Genomic DNA, 15,019 nt, shown 5'->3' with positions numbered 1-15,019 from the left:
AAAGGAAAGGAGCACCATGCAAAAGTTTGGGCACCCCACAAAATTTGAGCTCTCAGATAACTTTTACCAAGGTCTCAGATCTTAATTAGCTTGTTAGGGCTATGGCTTGTTCACAGTCATCATTAGGAAAGGCCAGGTGATGCAAATTTCAAAGCTTTTTAAATACCCTGACTACTCAAACATTGTCCCAACAATCAGCAGCCATAGGCTCCACTAAGCATCTGCCTAGCACTCTGAAAGTTAAAATAAATGACGCCCACAAAGAAGGAGAAGGCTAGAAGAAGATAGCAAAGCGTTTTCAGGTAGCCGTTTCCTCAGTTCGTAATGTAATTAAGAAATGACAGTTAACAGGAACAGTGGAGGTCAAATTGAGGTCTGGAAGACCAAGAAAACTTTCCGAGAGAACTACTCATAGGATTGCTAGAAAGGCAAATCAAAACTCCCGTTTGACTGCAAAAGACCTTCTGGAAGATATAGCAGGCACTGGAGTGGTGATGCACTGTTCTACTGTGCAGCAACACCTGCACCAAATATGACCTTCGTGGAAGAGTCATCAGAAGAAAACCTTTCCTGTGTCCTCACCACAAAATTCAGCGTCAGAAGTTTGCAAAGGAACATCTAAACAAGCCTGATGCAGTTTGGAAACAAGTCCTGTGGACTGATGAAGTTAAAATAGAACTTTTTGGCCACAATGTGCAAAGGTATGTTTGGAGAAAAAAGGGTGCAGAATTTCATGAAAGGAACATCTCTCCATCTGTTAAGCACAGGGGTGGATCGATCATGTTTTGGGCTTGAGTTGCAGCCAGTGGCACGGGGAGCATTTCACTGGTAGAGGGAAGTATGAATTCAATTAAATACCAGCAAATTCTGGAAACAAACATCACACTATCTGAAGATGAAAAGAGGCTGGCTTCTACAACAGGATAATGATCCTAAACACACCTCAAAATCCACAATGGACTACCTCAAGAGGCGCAAGCTGAAGGATTTGTCATGGCCCTCACAGTCCCCCGACCTTAACATAAGTGCATGCAAGACAGCTTAAGAATCTCACGGAACTAGAAGCCTTTTGCAAGGAAGAGAGGGCAAAAATTCACTGCACAAGAATTGAAAGACCTTTAGCTGGCTACAGAAAGCGTTTACAAGCTGTAATACTGATGCACCATCAATAACTCACTCTGAGACGAAAAGGCGAGATATCCGCTTTTATTGATTGGAAGAAGGAACAAGCAGTGAGTGACCACCATGCTACATCCTGGAGACTGAGGGCCGGCTCAGGCCTCAATCGCCTTTATACAGGGGTCTGTGGGAGGAGCCACAGGAGCAGTCAGCAGGAGGCATGTCCAGACAGGTATATGTAGTTCACCACATTCACCCCCCCCCCCCCCTATTTTATAAAGAGTCCCCTTGTGGCAAAGTTTCTTACAGGTTAAGTCTATCAGGTGGTCGAACCTGTTGCTGCGATCTACGTAGCACTGGCTGTGATTGCACAGGTGCCGGTGGTGGTGATTGCACAGGTGCCAGTGGTGCTTGCACCGGAGACGGAGGTTGTGCTGGTTCCGGCCTAACTGGAGGTGTCAGCCCACTAGGCGTCACTGATCCCTCATGCATGTGCGAGGTGCTTGGTATATACGCGTACGAAACGCCCAGTATAGGGAGTTTCGTGAGGAGTCCGTGTAGGGCTCGGTGTGTGCGGTGTCACCTCGGGTACAGGGTTCATAGTTACCGGGGAGTGTTCAGGGTAGTGGTCTGCTGCTCCTGCGGGCGCCAGGTCACAGACAGAGACTGTGTCCTCCCGCCCATCAGGTAAGACCACGTAGGCATACTGGGAGTTCGCATGTAGAAGGTGAACCCTCTTGACCAGCAGGGAGTATTTATTACTCCTCACATGTTTCCGGAGCAGCACTGGCCCTGGGGACGTCAGCCAAACTGGTAGGGTGGTCCCAGTGACAGACTTACTGGGAAAAAAGAATAGGCGTTCGTGAGGGGTGGCATTGGTGGACGTACATAACAGGGAGCGGATAGAGTGGAGTTCCTCAGGGAGGACCTCCTGCCATCGAGAGACCGGCAACCCTTTTGACTTAAGGGCTAAAAGTGTGGCCTTCCACATTGTGGCATTCTCCCTCTCCACCTGTCCATTTCCCCGGGGATTATAACTTGTGATCCGACTAGTAGCAATGCCCCTAGCTAGCAGGTACTGGCGCAGCTCGTCACTCATAAAGGAGGACCCTCTATCACTGTGGATTTAGCAGGGATATCCAAACAGAGTGAAGAGCTGGCACAGGGCTTTTATGACGGACGTGGCAGTGGTATCAGGGCAGGGGATGGCAAAGGGGAACCGTGAGTACTTGTCGATAATATTGAGAAAGTAGACATTGTGGTCGGTGGAGGGAAGGAGGCCCTTAAAGTCAACACTCAGTCGCTAAAAAAGGCGGGTGCCTTGACAAGTTGCGCCGTTTCAGGACGGTAGAAGTGCGGTTTGCACTCAGCGCAGATTTGGCAGTCCCCGGTCATTGTCCTGATGTCCTCAAGGGAGTACGGCAGGTTCCAGGCTTTCAGGAAATGGTAAAATCGGGTGACCCCCGGATGGCAAAGATGTGCATGAAGGGCGTATAGCTGGTCGAGCTGTGTGCTAGCACATGTTCCCCGGGATAGGGCATCAGGGGGTTCATTGAGTCTGCCAGGCCGGTACAGGATATCATAGTTGTAGGTGGAGAGTTCTATTCTCCACCGCAAAATCTTACCATTTTTGATTTTGCCCCGCTGTTGTTTGCTGAACATGAACGCAACTGAGCGCTGGTCGGTCAGCAAGGTGAACCTTTTGCCGGTGAGATAGTGCCTCCAGTGCCTAATAGCTTCCACTATGGCCTGGGCTTCTTTCTCCACCGCGGAATGCTGAATTTCAGAGCCTTGAAGGGTACAAGAAAAGAATGCTACTGGTCTGCCTTCCTGATTGAGGGTAGCAGCAAGCGCGAAATCGGAGGCGTCACTCTCTACTTGGAAGGGAATGGTCTCGTCCACCGCATGCATCGTAGCTTTGGCAATGTCCTCTTTAATGCAGCTGAAGGCCGCGCAGGCCTCAGCAGAGAGGGGAAACGTGGTAGACTTGACCAGGGGGCGTGCCTTGTCTGCGTACTGGGGGACCCATTGGGCGTAATAGGAAAAAAAACCCAGGCACCGTCTGAGGGCTCTGAGGGTGGTGGGAAGAGGGAGTTCTAACAGGGGGCGCATACGGTCGGGATCAGGGCCAATAACCCCGTTTTCCACAACGTACCCAAGGATAGCGAGTCGGGTGGTTCTGCACACACACTTGTCCCTGTTATAAGTAAGGTTCAGAGCTTCGGCCACTTGGAAAAATCATTGGAGGTCGGCGTTGTGATCCGACCAGTCACGACCACAGATGGTGATGTTATCCAGAAATGTGGCCATCAGTCGGTACTGGTCCACCATCCGGTCCATTTCCCTCTGGAAGACAGAGACATCATTCGTGACACCGAATGGGATGCACAGGAAGTGATAGAGCCTGCCGCCCACCTCGAAGGCTGTGTAGCGGCGGTCCTCTGGGCAGATGGGGAGCTGGTGATAAGCGGATTTCAGATCTATTGTCGAGTACACCTTGTACTGAGCTAACTGGTTGACCATATCCGCGATGCGGGGTAGGGAGTACGCGTCAAGCTGCGTGAACCTATTGATGATTTGACTATAGTCCACGACCATCCTATTTTTCTGCCCAGTCTGAACAACAACCACCCGGGACCGCCAAGGGCTTGTGCTTGGCTCAATGATCCCCTCCCCGAGCAGCCACTGCACCTCTGACTGAATGAAGGCCCTGTCCCTCACGCTGTACCTCCTGCTTTTAGTTGCCACCAGTTTACAGTCAGGGGTCAGGTTGGTGAACAGTGATGGGGGAGGGATCTTGAGGGTGGAGAGGCTGCAAGTGGTGTCGGTAGCGCAGCTGTCGGCATGGTGCTGGGTGGGACGTGTGGTTCGGTGTGTGTGTGTGTTGTGTGTGTGTGTGTGTGTGTGTGTGTGTGTGTGTGTGTGTGTGTGTGTGTGTGTGTGTGTGTGTGTGTGTGTGTGTGTGTGTGTGTGCAGTAATGGGGTATATGGCGAAGTCCCACCAAACTAAGGATTCCTGACAGTGAGTGGTGGGAGGGGCCCGTCATATGCCATAGTCACACTTTCGAGGTGGCTCTGGAAGTCCAGCCCCAATAGCACAGGCGCACACAGTTGAGGCATGACCAGTAGCGCAAAGTTCCGATATTCTGTGCCCTGCACCACCAATGTCGCTACACAACCCACCCGGATGTCTGTGGAATGCGACCCAGAAGCCAAGGTGACCCTCTGGCTTACCGGCCGTGTCACGAGTCCACAGCATTGCACTGTGTCCGGGTCAATAAAACTCTCAGTGCTGCCCGTATCAAACAGGCATCTAGTCCTGTGCCCCTCCACCAGGATGTCCATCATTGACCTTGCAAGCTGGTGTGGGGCGCTTTGGTCGAGGGTTACGGTGGCCAGAGTTGAACTGTCGTCTTGGTACCCAGTAAGCATCAGTGGGTCGGGGGCGGGGCATGTTGACGCCAACAAAGATGGCCGCCCACATCCGGGCATGCAAGATGGGCAGCCACCACGTCTTACACGCAGCGCTGCTCGACCCCGCTCGTGGTTTAGACTTACATACCTTGGAGAAATGGCCCTTCTTCCCGCAGCTGGAGCAGGTCGCTTCTTGGGCCGGGCAGCATTTTCGGGGGTGCTTTTCGAGTCCGCAGAAATAACACAGCTCGGGCTTTTGCCTGGCCGCTGCCGTGGTCGGGTTCGGGGAGTTCGTGGAATCACAACTGGCAGCGGCATTGGCGAATTCGCTCGCGGGAACCAGCGGCGGCAGGGGATCGCGCGACTGGACAGCGTCAGCATTGTGCAGAGCAGCTTCCAGTGTGTCGGCCGGCTCGATCGCCGAGCGTAAGGTAAGATTGGCATTTTCCAGCAACCGCTGGCGCACGTACACTGACCAAATTCCTGTCACAAAGGAGTCTCATACTAGCAGCTCCGCATGCTGTTCCGCTGTGAGCGTTTTGCAGTCACAAGTTCAGACGAGTGTCTGTAGGGCTCGGAGAAACTGGGCGCATGACTCTGCGGGCCGCTGTCGGCACGTAGCTAAATGATGTCTTGCGTAGACGGTGTTCACCGGCCGCAGGTACTGTCTTTTGAGGGCGTCCAGTGCCCCTTCGTAGGTTGGCAGGTCTCTGATAAATGAATAAACTTTCGGGGTGACCCTCGAGAGGAGAATTCTGTGCATAACGGCGGGTTCAGTTGCACTAACCTCCTCCAAGTATGATTGGAAGCATGCAAGCCAGACTTCAAAGGCAAGAGCTGCCTCAGGGTCTTGGGGGTTCAAATCCAATCTTTCCGGACGTAAAACGGTTTCCATGTTTTAAAATTGATGCACCATCAATAACTCACTCTGAAACGTAAAGGCGAGATATCGGCTTTTATTGACTGGAAGAAGGAACAAGAAGTGGTTGACCACCATACTACATCCTGGAGACTGAGAGACCAGGCTCAGGCCTCAATCACCTTTATACAGGGGTCTGTGGGAGGAGCCACAGGAGCAGTCAGCAGGGGGGGTGTCCAGACGGGTATATGTAGTTCACCACAGATATTTACCAAAGGGAGTGTTACTAAGTACTGACTATACAGGCTGCCCAAACTTTTGCTTCAGGCCCTTTTCCTTTTTTGTTATTTTGAAACTGTAAAAGATGGAAATAAAAAATCTTGCTTAAAATATTAAAGAAATGTTTAACTTCATGCCTTTTGGAAATCAGGTCATCTTTTACTCGCTTAGCTATTCACAGTAACAGAAATTTTGACCAGGGGTGCCCAAACTTTTGCATGCCTCTGTATATGTTTCAGCATATACAACCCTGAGGTTCATTTTCTTGTGGACATGCACAATTAAATACATAATAGAATAATAACCATTATAGAATAAATGAAAGACAACACCAACTTGGGTTTTCAACCAGTTTGCAAAAAACAACAAATTGCTAACACAAAATGAATGAATGAATTGATTGGTTAATTAATTAATTAGCATTGAGAATGAGATGAAGAGTCCATAGGTTGAGAGAACATTTCAATGATGGGATACCTCAGGGCGATGTTCTAGGCCCCATCATCTTCAGTTTCTTCTTTAATGTTCTCTCATCCTTATAAGGGTCAAAGGTGGAAATGCTCATTGAGACCGGACAATGGTGAATTCCATTTATAGCTCTAAAACAAAATTATGAGGAGTATAGATAGGGTAAATGAAAGCAGGCTTTTTCCATTGAGATTAGGTGAGACTAGAATGGGTGAAGGGTGAAAGGTAAAATGTTTAAGGGGAATTTCTTCACTTAGAATGTGGAATGTGCTGCCAGCAGAAATGGTGGGTGCATGTTCAATTTCAACATTTAAGATAAATTTGGATAGGTATATGGATGGGAGGGGTATAGAGGGCGTATGAAGGGCTAAGGGCCGGGTGCAGGTCTGTGGGCCTAAACAGAATAATAGTTCAGCATGGACAAGGTAGTCCTCAAGACCTGTTTTTGTGTTGTAGTGATACATGTCTCTGTATCTCAAAGAGAACGATCAAGCAAGAATCTAAGCCAAATATGAAGCATTAAGATAATGATCATAATGGAGTAATTTAGGTCCAGTCAGGCAATCTCTTTATGTAATTTTAAACAGCATAAAAAATAAATATTTAAATCTCCAATCCATTCACTTCTGCAGAATTATGCACATTGCTAGATTTGACTTTGCTGTCACATTAACTTTGTAATTGCTGATGATTTTGTGTGGGTGATCTGTTAGCTTTTTTGTATGATAGAAGGGGTTTGAGTTTGCAAGTTTTGTTTACTTTTCCTTTTGCATGGAAAGGAGGATTTGACATTTTTTCTTTCAACAGCTTCTGTGGTTTTTCTGTATTTCATGGCTATCTGGAGAAGACGAACATCAGAGTTATATTGAAAATGCATACTTAGACAATGAAATGAACCTTTGTAAAGATGATTTAGTATAGAGAAACCTATCCTGTGTTTTTCTTATCAAGAGATTCTAAACCTTTAACGGCAAGAAAATTTGTATTGAAATACAAGCACCAAGATTTCATGGATTAATATTTGTGGCATTTATAATAAAATGCATTTATGTAATGTATATCCACAAATCTCAATGTCTCATTTTAAATCAGGTCCAGAGAACTCTGTACATTTACTGATCTCCAGCAGTTTGGAGGACACATCACACAAAAGCATTGGTAAGAAGCTCTTAATCTTCTGGTTAAATTTTCTGCATTTTTTTCTTTGAAGCATCTTTGAAGAATTGCTGCCACTGTATCATCATAGGTTGTTATTTCTTCTTTGTCATCAGGGACATGTTACACCTGGGGGGAAGGAGCATTCCGGACTTTTCAGAATGATTTTTTCTATTTCACATCAAAGTGCAACTTTGTTTTGAGTCGTCAGTGTAAGGGCCTTGGAGAGGACTTTAACATACAGATTCGCAGAGGCTATAATGGCAATCTGGAAGACATGCACATGAAAATTGAAGGTGTTTCTGTTATTATAAAAAATAAAACAATTACAGTGAAAGATATGATGTAAGTTATATTCAGATCACCCTCTGTGGGTCTATTTACCAAATTTTAATTCAAATATCTTGATTCTTTAATGGGTCATGCTAGAATTTCACATGAACAACAATGTCTTCAGAATTCCTGTTATCAAAGTTGGGTGTGATCTAATTTGCCATTGAATTGCTTGAAAGCTATTCGAATGTCACTAAGCCAAAAACATAAAAAAGATACCCAGTCATCCATGGTTATTGCTGTGAATGCCAAGAGATATATTTACTGTTTCTCAGATTCTCTTGCAGATCCAGATTAGAAAATAACTGCACACTATTGCTTTATAGAATACAATTGCCCTATGATGACAAAATCATCACTGTGCAGAAATATGGAGTTTACACGCGCTTTTCAAACAGAAAGCATACAATTGCTCTGATCTGGAATCAGCGGAATTCATTGTCGGTAAGACAAAAATTGGAATTTTCACTGTGGATAATATTATATCTTTATTTTTTTTCTACTTCTGAAGTACTAACCTGCAACACTCAACAAGAATTGCGTGCATTATGGCATCCAATTGTCCATTCTTCCCACTAAAAGTACAAAGGTGAAGTTCAAAATTATTTGAGAATGAAAGGTTGGGGTTTATTTTCAATACAGAACAGCTGTATTGCAGAGATAACACTAGCAAATCACAGAGGAGATGGTTAATGTGTGATGCACTGTCAACCAGTATCAATCACCACACAACATTAAGCAACTAAGATTGATTTCAGGCACAGAACCTGCATGTAACTATTCTTTGATGACTACATTTCACCTGAAGAAATTATTATTTTCTTATTAGGAAAAATGGCACCAGTTTCTATGTTCAATTCGAGTGATGCTTTTGTATGGAAAAAGTTGACTTTTTTTGACATATGATAGATATTTTCTGAGTCACATCCCCTCTTCATTCCTATATCATGAGTTGATGCAGTCTTGACAGAGTATTAACTTCCAAAGAATAATAATGTATCAACAGCCTATATTATGTGTGTCACTAACACGGTAACGTTTCACACCAGGCTTCAGAAGGAATTATTATGAATTAATGACTTCAGTTTTCAAAGAAGTAGGGCATTTGTAGAGGAGCAGGTAAAAGTACAGAGGAAGATCGTTTATAAAGGAAATTCCAGAAATGAGGGACTTTGCAGGTGAAGCATCTGAAATTAGTAATGAAAATTACCAATTGAAGTAATTAAAATAAGGAATAGATGATGTCCTTTGTTTCCATAATTCCAGTGTCTGTCATTATTATAATGGTACAATTAATACAGTGATACTTTTTAATCGAATGACAGTTAATTCTGCTAGGTTTCACTTGCATCATACACCAGGGTGCTCTCTTCAGTTACTTGACGAGGTAACCACAGCCTTTGGCCAGGAGCAGATGTTGTCAGGTGGTGCCCATCTTTCATAGACTGTTTCAGCCCTTAACCGCTACACTTTCCAGTTGGCGGGTCAGCAGTGGTGTCCGAGTCAGTACCCATCTGCTCCTGACTTCCAGCCCAACTCCTCTCACCTGCTCCATATCCAGCAAGAGGCTCTTTTGGCTTCATCCCCCATCCTGCGAGCTGCTTGGTTCTTGCTCTTTTCATCAAAACCCAGTGCAGACAGCAATCTCTCAGCTGACCTTGCTGGGAACCCTCTACAGCTAACCTCCACGGGGAGTAGCCACATCTGCCTTCCTTTGTCTCTGCACTCCTGGACTAAGAACTGGTTTAAAACCTTCCACCCATGTGAGCTCCACCATGATGATTTTCTTTTCTTCGGTGGGCCACAGTATGATAGCTGGTCACCACCTTCATGAACTGCAGCCTCCTCCCCACATCAGCCCTCCTCTGCCATGACTTGGCAGTTTGCAGCAGATTGGATTTAGGCCTCGTTGATATGACTAGCATGGCCCTCTCCTTGATGAAAATGACTGGCCTTTTGCCTCTCTGCCAACTGCACTCTTTTTACACCTCTCCCATTCCAGTGTGTCAGCAGGACCTTGTCATGACACCACCTATACTGTCCTCGTGTTAAAGCTGTTTTGCATCCTGACAGTATATGTGCCAGGAAACTCAGCTGACCACAAAGCTTGCAGTTGGGGTCCCCTCTCAGCCTCCATGTGTGCAGCTGTGATGGTGTAGGGAGAGCGTAATAGATGGGCCGCAGGAGGAAAGAAATGCGGAAGGGCTCCAGTCTCCAAAGTTCTGCCCAAGTGATCTTGCGCTTAGGAAGAAAGCGTTTTGTTTAGGCACTCTGTGACCCCAACTCCACTGCCTTCAATAACCGCCTTTCATCCTCACGGTTTTGTATCTCTGCCTGAGCCATGTCACGCCTATCCCTTGCACTTTCACTCCTCCATCATCGGAAGTGTGCAGAGTCGAGGCTTTGTCATCCCAGGCATGGGTTGCCGAAGATGCCTCTCAATTGCAGGGAGTTCACTGCCTGGTCTATGGCAGAGTTGATGTGACTTCGACTTGATTTATTAGAGCCCTTCCGTGTTACCAACACTTTGCTGCCTTGAACTCCTCCAATGGCAATGGCAACGGGAGCTGTAGCTGGCCTGATCTTATGTAGAACCCCTCTGAAGAAAAACTTGGGATCCCCAGCCACCTCCACAGGTACTTATTGACTTTCCTCACAATGCCTTCTACAGCGGTCATAGGGAACTCGTACGCTGTGAAAATCCAGAGCAGCCTTGGTAAAAGACCGTTTTGGTACAGCCATGTCTTAAATGTACCAGGGAGTCCGGTTTTGTCAATCTTCTTCAGCCACTCTTCAGTCTGCTTTACAGTGTCGGTGATGTTGGTGCCGTCCGTCATTGCTGCATGAAACCACTTTCCAGGACTTTTTACTGGTTGTCCTCTATGGGTGGCATGACTGCTCCCTGTACTTGAAGACTGAACTTGCTAGTAACCTTGCCCTTTTTGATCATCATACATCTGGACTTCCTGGCGTTGAAGGTCACCCTAGCCCAGGTAGCTACATTGTCCAGGGTTTCCAATACCCATCTTGATTGGACATGGGTTACAGTGGCCATGAACCCCCATATTACAGGTTCTCAGATCCCAGCATCCAATGCTGGGCCTTAGGTTACGTCTGCTGCTGCTGATATGAGTGTGGTAAACTATATATACCTGTCTGGACACACCCCCTGCTGACTGCTCCTGTGGCTCCTCCCACAGACCCCTGTATAAAGGCGATTGGGGCTCTGCTCCTCCCTCAGTCTCTGAGTTATTGATGGTGCATTAATGAGGAGGTTCATACTCATGACCAACAAGATGGGAGAGATGGTACAACCGATTGGAATTTCTTTTTGGAGGTCTTGCCACCTGGTTGTAAAGTGGGCTGATGTGAAACATAGCTTGAATCCTCCTAGGTAGCTGGTGATCATGTCTCGTGTTACTGGTGGGGTATTCAATTATTTAAGTAAAGTCTTTAATTTCGAAATCATTATTCATGCCCTCAGAGCATCCCAAAGCACTTTACAGTTGCTTTACATGAAATGTTTTTGAAATGTCATACAAGAAATGAGAAAGTCAATTTGTGCTCTTCCTGCTTTTGCAGATGGTAAGCAGCTAATTATCTTTTCTGAGGGAAAGATATTCCCCACGGAAAACTTACTTGCTCTTCTTAAAAGAAGTACAGTCACATACTTAACATTACATGAGAGAGAAAGAGGTTTACTGTTTTATTGAAGGAACAACTAACAGTGAGGCTCTGTCTCGGTAGTTTATTGGAGTATCAGCCTGGAATTAGAGCTTATGTCTCTCAGATCTGAAGATGACCTTGTCCCAAAGGTTCTTTGGAAGTCAAGGATGAGGTGAAAGTCTTATGGTAATGGCCATTTTATTGGATATTCTTCAAAGTAAAGATCAGATCAAGTCAGCGAACAAGGCAAAGAATGTGCTCTTGTGCTCTCCCTTTATACTGAAAATCAGTCTAATCTGCTCTAATAAGGGCATCTTCTGATAGCAACCTGGGAAAAGGACTATCTGAGTTACACTTCAGTTTTACAGACTAAGGTACTGCAGTAACACACAGCCATATATACCACAAATATCTAAGGGTTTATGGACAGCAAATGATTGTACAAGCTTGTAAGCTAGTATGCAGAAAGCTAAAACTCAAAACAAGAAATAACAACAACCTGTACCCTAATCCAACACATCATTAGAGTGTGAATGGAACTCACAATCTGATGATTTCAATGTAAAATACTATTGCTGAAGGATAGATGTCATTTTTCATTTGAGTGCCATAATTATTTAGTTTCATCATTAAATTTATCATCAAGAAATTATTTACATTTAAACAAACCACCAGTGGCTTATTTTAGTGAGTACTGATAATAGCTTATTAGCATATTCCTAGAAGGGTATCACTTACCATAACATATTCATAATATATTTAGAATTTCAACTTTTATCTACAGGTAATCCTGGATGCCAAGTATAAAAACCAAACATGTGGCCTATGTGGAAATTTTCAAGAACAAATGGGAATCAGTTCTGGTAATTAAAGCTGCTAAGTTATTAAAGGGTTAAAGGATACTTTGGCACAACACTCAAGCCTCTTATGATAGTGTCACGATGGGTGGTGAGATAAGCTTACTGAAGGACAAAGCTATTGCAGAATGTAATCCAGGATGTGATATTCTGATAAAGTATCAGTAGGTGCCAAATAATTATAAGCAATTAATTAAATTGTAGGGGGGTGGGGGGAGAAATAGACAATTTAAAGAGCCATAGAGCACCACAACATAGAACTTCAGTCCATCTAGTCCATCCTAGCCTAGTCATCTGCCTACTCCCATCTGCCTGCATCTGGTTTATAATCCCTCTCATCCATGCATTTATCCAATTTTTTTTAATGTTACAATTGAACTCACATCTACCATTTCTACTGGCAGCTCTTTCTACACTCACATTACCCTATGAATGAAGAAGTTCCCCCACAGAGATTTCACCTTCCACCCTAAATCTCTGACCTCTAGTTCTAGTCTCACTCAGCTTGAGGGGAAAAAAAACTCTGCAAGCATTCGCACTAACTCTACCCCTCATTCCACACTCTGCAGTAAGTGCAGTCCTAACCGTTCCTTATAACTCTGGTCCCAATAACATCGACATGAATTTTCTCTGCGCTGTTTTAAGTTAATATAACTAACATTTGCCTTAAGAACATGATAAAATAAAATACGGCAGCATTGGAAACTTTCAGGAATACAACAGTGCAATTACAATGTGAATTATTATCCTGGACCGAACGCTGTATGAGCTTGGATATAGAACTGATAAGAGCCACAAGTTAATACTGTAATTTAACATAGTGACACAATGCTCCAATGGGAAATGTGTGGTCATACAGCACAGAAATAAGCCCCTTTGCCCATCTCCAGCCATGCTGACTATGATGCCACCAAATAAATCCCATTTGTCCACATTTGGCCTATAGCCCATGAACCCTTCCAATCCACGTACTCATCAAAATGCTTTTTGAATGTCGCACATGTACCTGCCCCAAATACTTCCTCTGGAAAACTCATTCCGTATGCATACCACCCACTGCAAGAAGAAGCTGCCCCTCAGTTTCTATTTTTCACCTGTCACCTTCATCCTATGGCATGTCCTCCAGTCTATAGTTTCCCTTCACTTAGGACAAAGATTATGAGCATTCACCTTATTTATGACCCTTATGATTTTATACACATCTTTAGGGTCATCCCCAATCTCCTACACCCCAAGGGTTATAGTCCAAGCCAGCCCAAACTCTCCCTATAACTCAAACCCTGAAGTCCTGGCAGCATCCTTGGAAACCCTCTGTGCACTCTTTCTAGTTTAATGATGCCTTGTCCTATAATAAAGCAACCAAAATTGTACACATAGTCCATGTGATCTCATTAACATCTTGAACAACTCCAATATTCAGTACCTTGACTGATGAAGGCCAGCAAAGTGAATCCCTTCTTCATCACCCTGTCTACCTATGAGACTGCACTCAGAAAACTCTGTAGGCCTGCCCATTCACTGTTTGATTTCCCAAAATGCAACATTTAACTCATATCTAAATGTTTCATTTATTATAAATGACTGAAGGAACAGCTTAAAATTTCCTAATAAAAAAGTGCTGTTAGCATTTTGGAGATTTGCAGAACCTGGTATCTCATAGTATATTAAAGTATGAGAAAATCTGCAGACGCTGGAAATCAACACATACAAAATGTTGGAGGAATGCAGCAGGTCAGGTAGAATCTATTGAAAATAATAAACATTTTGGGCTGAGACCCTTCATCAGGACTGGGAAAAAGGATGAAAAGTTAGAGTAAGAAGCTGGGAAGGAGGGACGGAAGTTGGCAGGTGATAGGTGAAACCGGGAGAGGGGGAGGGGGAGGGAATAAAGTAGAGAGCTGGGAAGTTGATTGGTGAAAGAGATACAGGGCTGGAGAAGGTAGAATCTGATAGGAGAGGGTAGAAGACCGTGGAATAAAGGGAAGGGGAGGAGCACCAGAGGGAGGTGATGGGCAGGTAAGGGAAACAGGAATGGGTTTCGATGAAGGGGGGGGGGGGCAATTACCAGAAGTTTGAAAAATCGATGTTCATAATAGGTTGGAGGTTACCCAGATGTAATACAAGGTATTGCTCCTCCAACCAGAGTGTGATCTCATTGCGGCAATAGAGGACGCCATGGACTGATGCGTTGGAATGGGAATGGGAAATAGAACTGAAGTAGGTCGTCACCCCATAATCTCATAGCGTATATTCCTTTTTTGTCTGTGCAGATTCTAACGATGCCTTATATAACACTATCATTGCCAATCAGCTGGATGTTCTAGGCCAAGTCTGTGTTAGTGACAAGCCAACACCTTCAACATGCACAGCAGCTAAGGTAAGGTTTGATAATCAACTAAATTCTGCTAAACAATTGCTTACTGAAATTATAAACACTCTCTTCATTTCTGACTCTGTTTATAATTATGAATGTGGTAAATAGACTGGTCAGTACATCTTTAAAACAGATGAGAGATGTCTGGACATGAATGATTCAAATGGAAATTTCTGGCAAATTTCTGTCTGATGCCTGTCAGCCTTTAAAGAGCCAATGAATATTTTATAGGAGAGGGCATTGCTGTAATATTCAATAGTTCACAAGGACCAAGACATTATGCTTTGAATGGGCAATACACGCAATGTGCTGGAGAAGATCAGCAGGTCAGGCAGCATCTATGGATGGGAATAATAAACAGTCGACTCTTCAGGCTGAGATCCTTCATCAGGACTGGAAAAAAGCTGACAAGTCAGATTAAGAGGGTGGGGGGGGGGAGGAGGAAGAATTACAAGTTGGCAGGTAATAGATGAAAACGGGAGAGGGGAATGAGGT

At 44.8% G+C, this 15,019-nt stretch overlaps 1 protein-coding gene across 2 annotated transcripts in view; it reads left to right on the top strand.

The window, feature by feature from the left end:
• Positions 1 to 15,019, top strand: part of LOC132403817 (mucin-2-like) — a 96,644-nt gene that overhangs the window by 2,614 nt on the left and 79,011 nt on the right. For both annotated transcript variants that reach the window (XM_059987534.1, XM_059987535.1), the window contains exons 2-6: positions 7,232 to 7,297; positions 7,411 to 7,639; positions 7,954 to 8,071; positions 12,078 to 12,156; positions 14,421 to 14,527. In XM_059987534.1, coding sequence (XP_059843517.1) covers positions 7,232 to 7,297; positions 7,411 to 7,639; positions 7,954 to 8,071; positions 12,078 to 12,156; positions 14,421 to 14,527 — 599 coding nt within the window. The remainder of the gene's footprint in view (positions 1 to 7,231; positions 7,298 to 7,410; positions 7,640 to 7,953; positions 8,072 to 12,077; positions 12,157 to 14,420; positions 14,528 to 15,019) is intronic.

This window comes from Hypanus sabinus, chromosome 13 (assembly GCF_030144855.1).
Source record: "Hypanus sabinus isolate sHypSab1 chromosome 13, sHypSab1.hap1, whole genome shotgun sequence".
In the NCBI taxonomy this organism is placed as follows: domain Eukaryota; kingdom Metazoa; phylum Chordata; class Chondrichthyes; order Myliobatiformes; family Dasyatidae; genus Hypanus; species Hypanus sabinus.
This window is presented reverse-complemented; position numbering and strand designations above follow the sequence as displayed.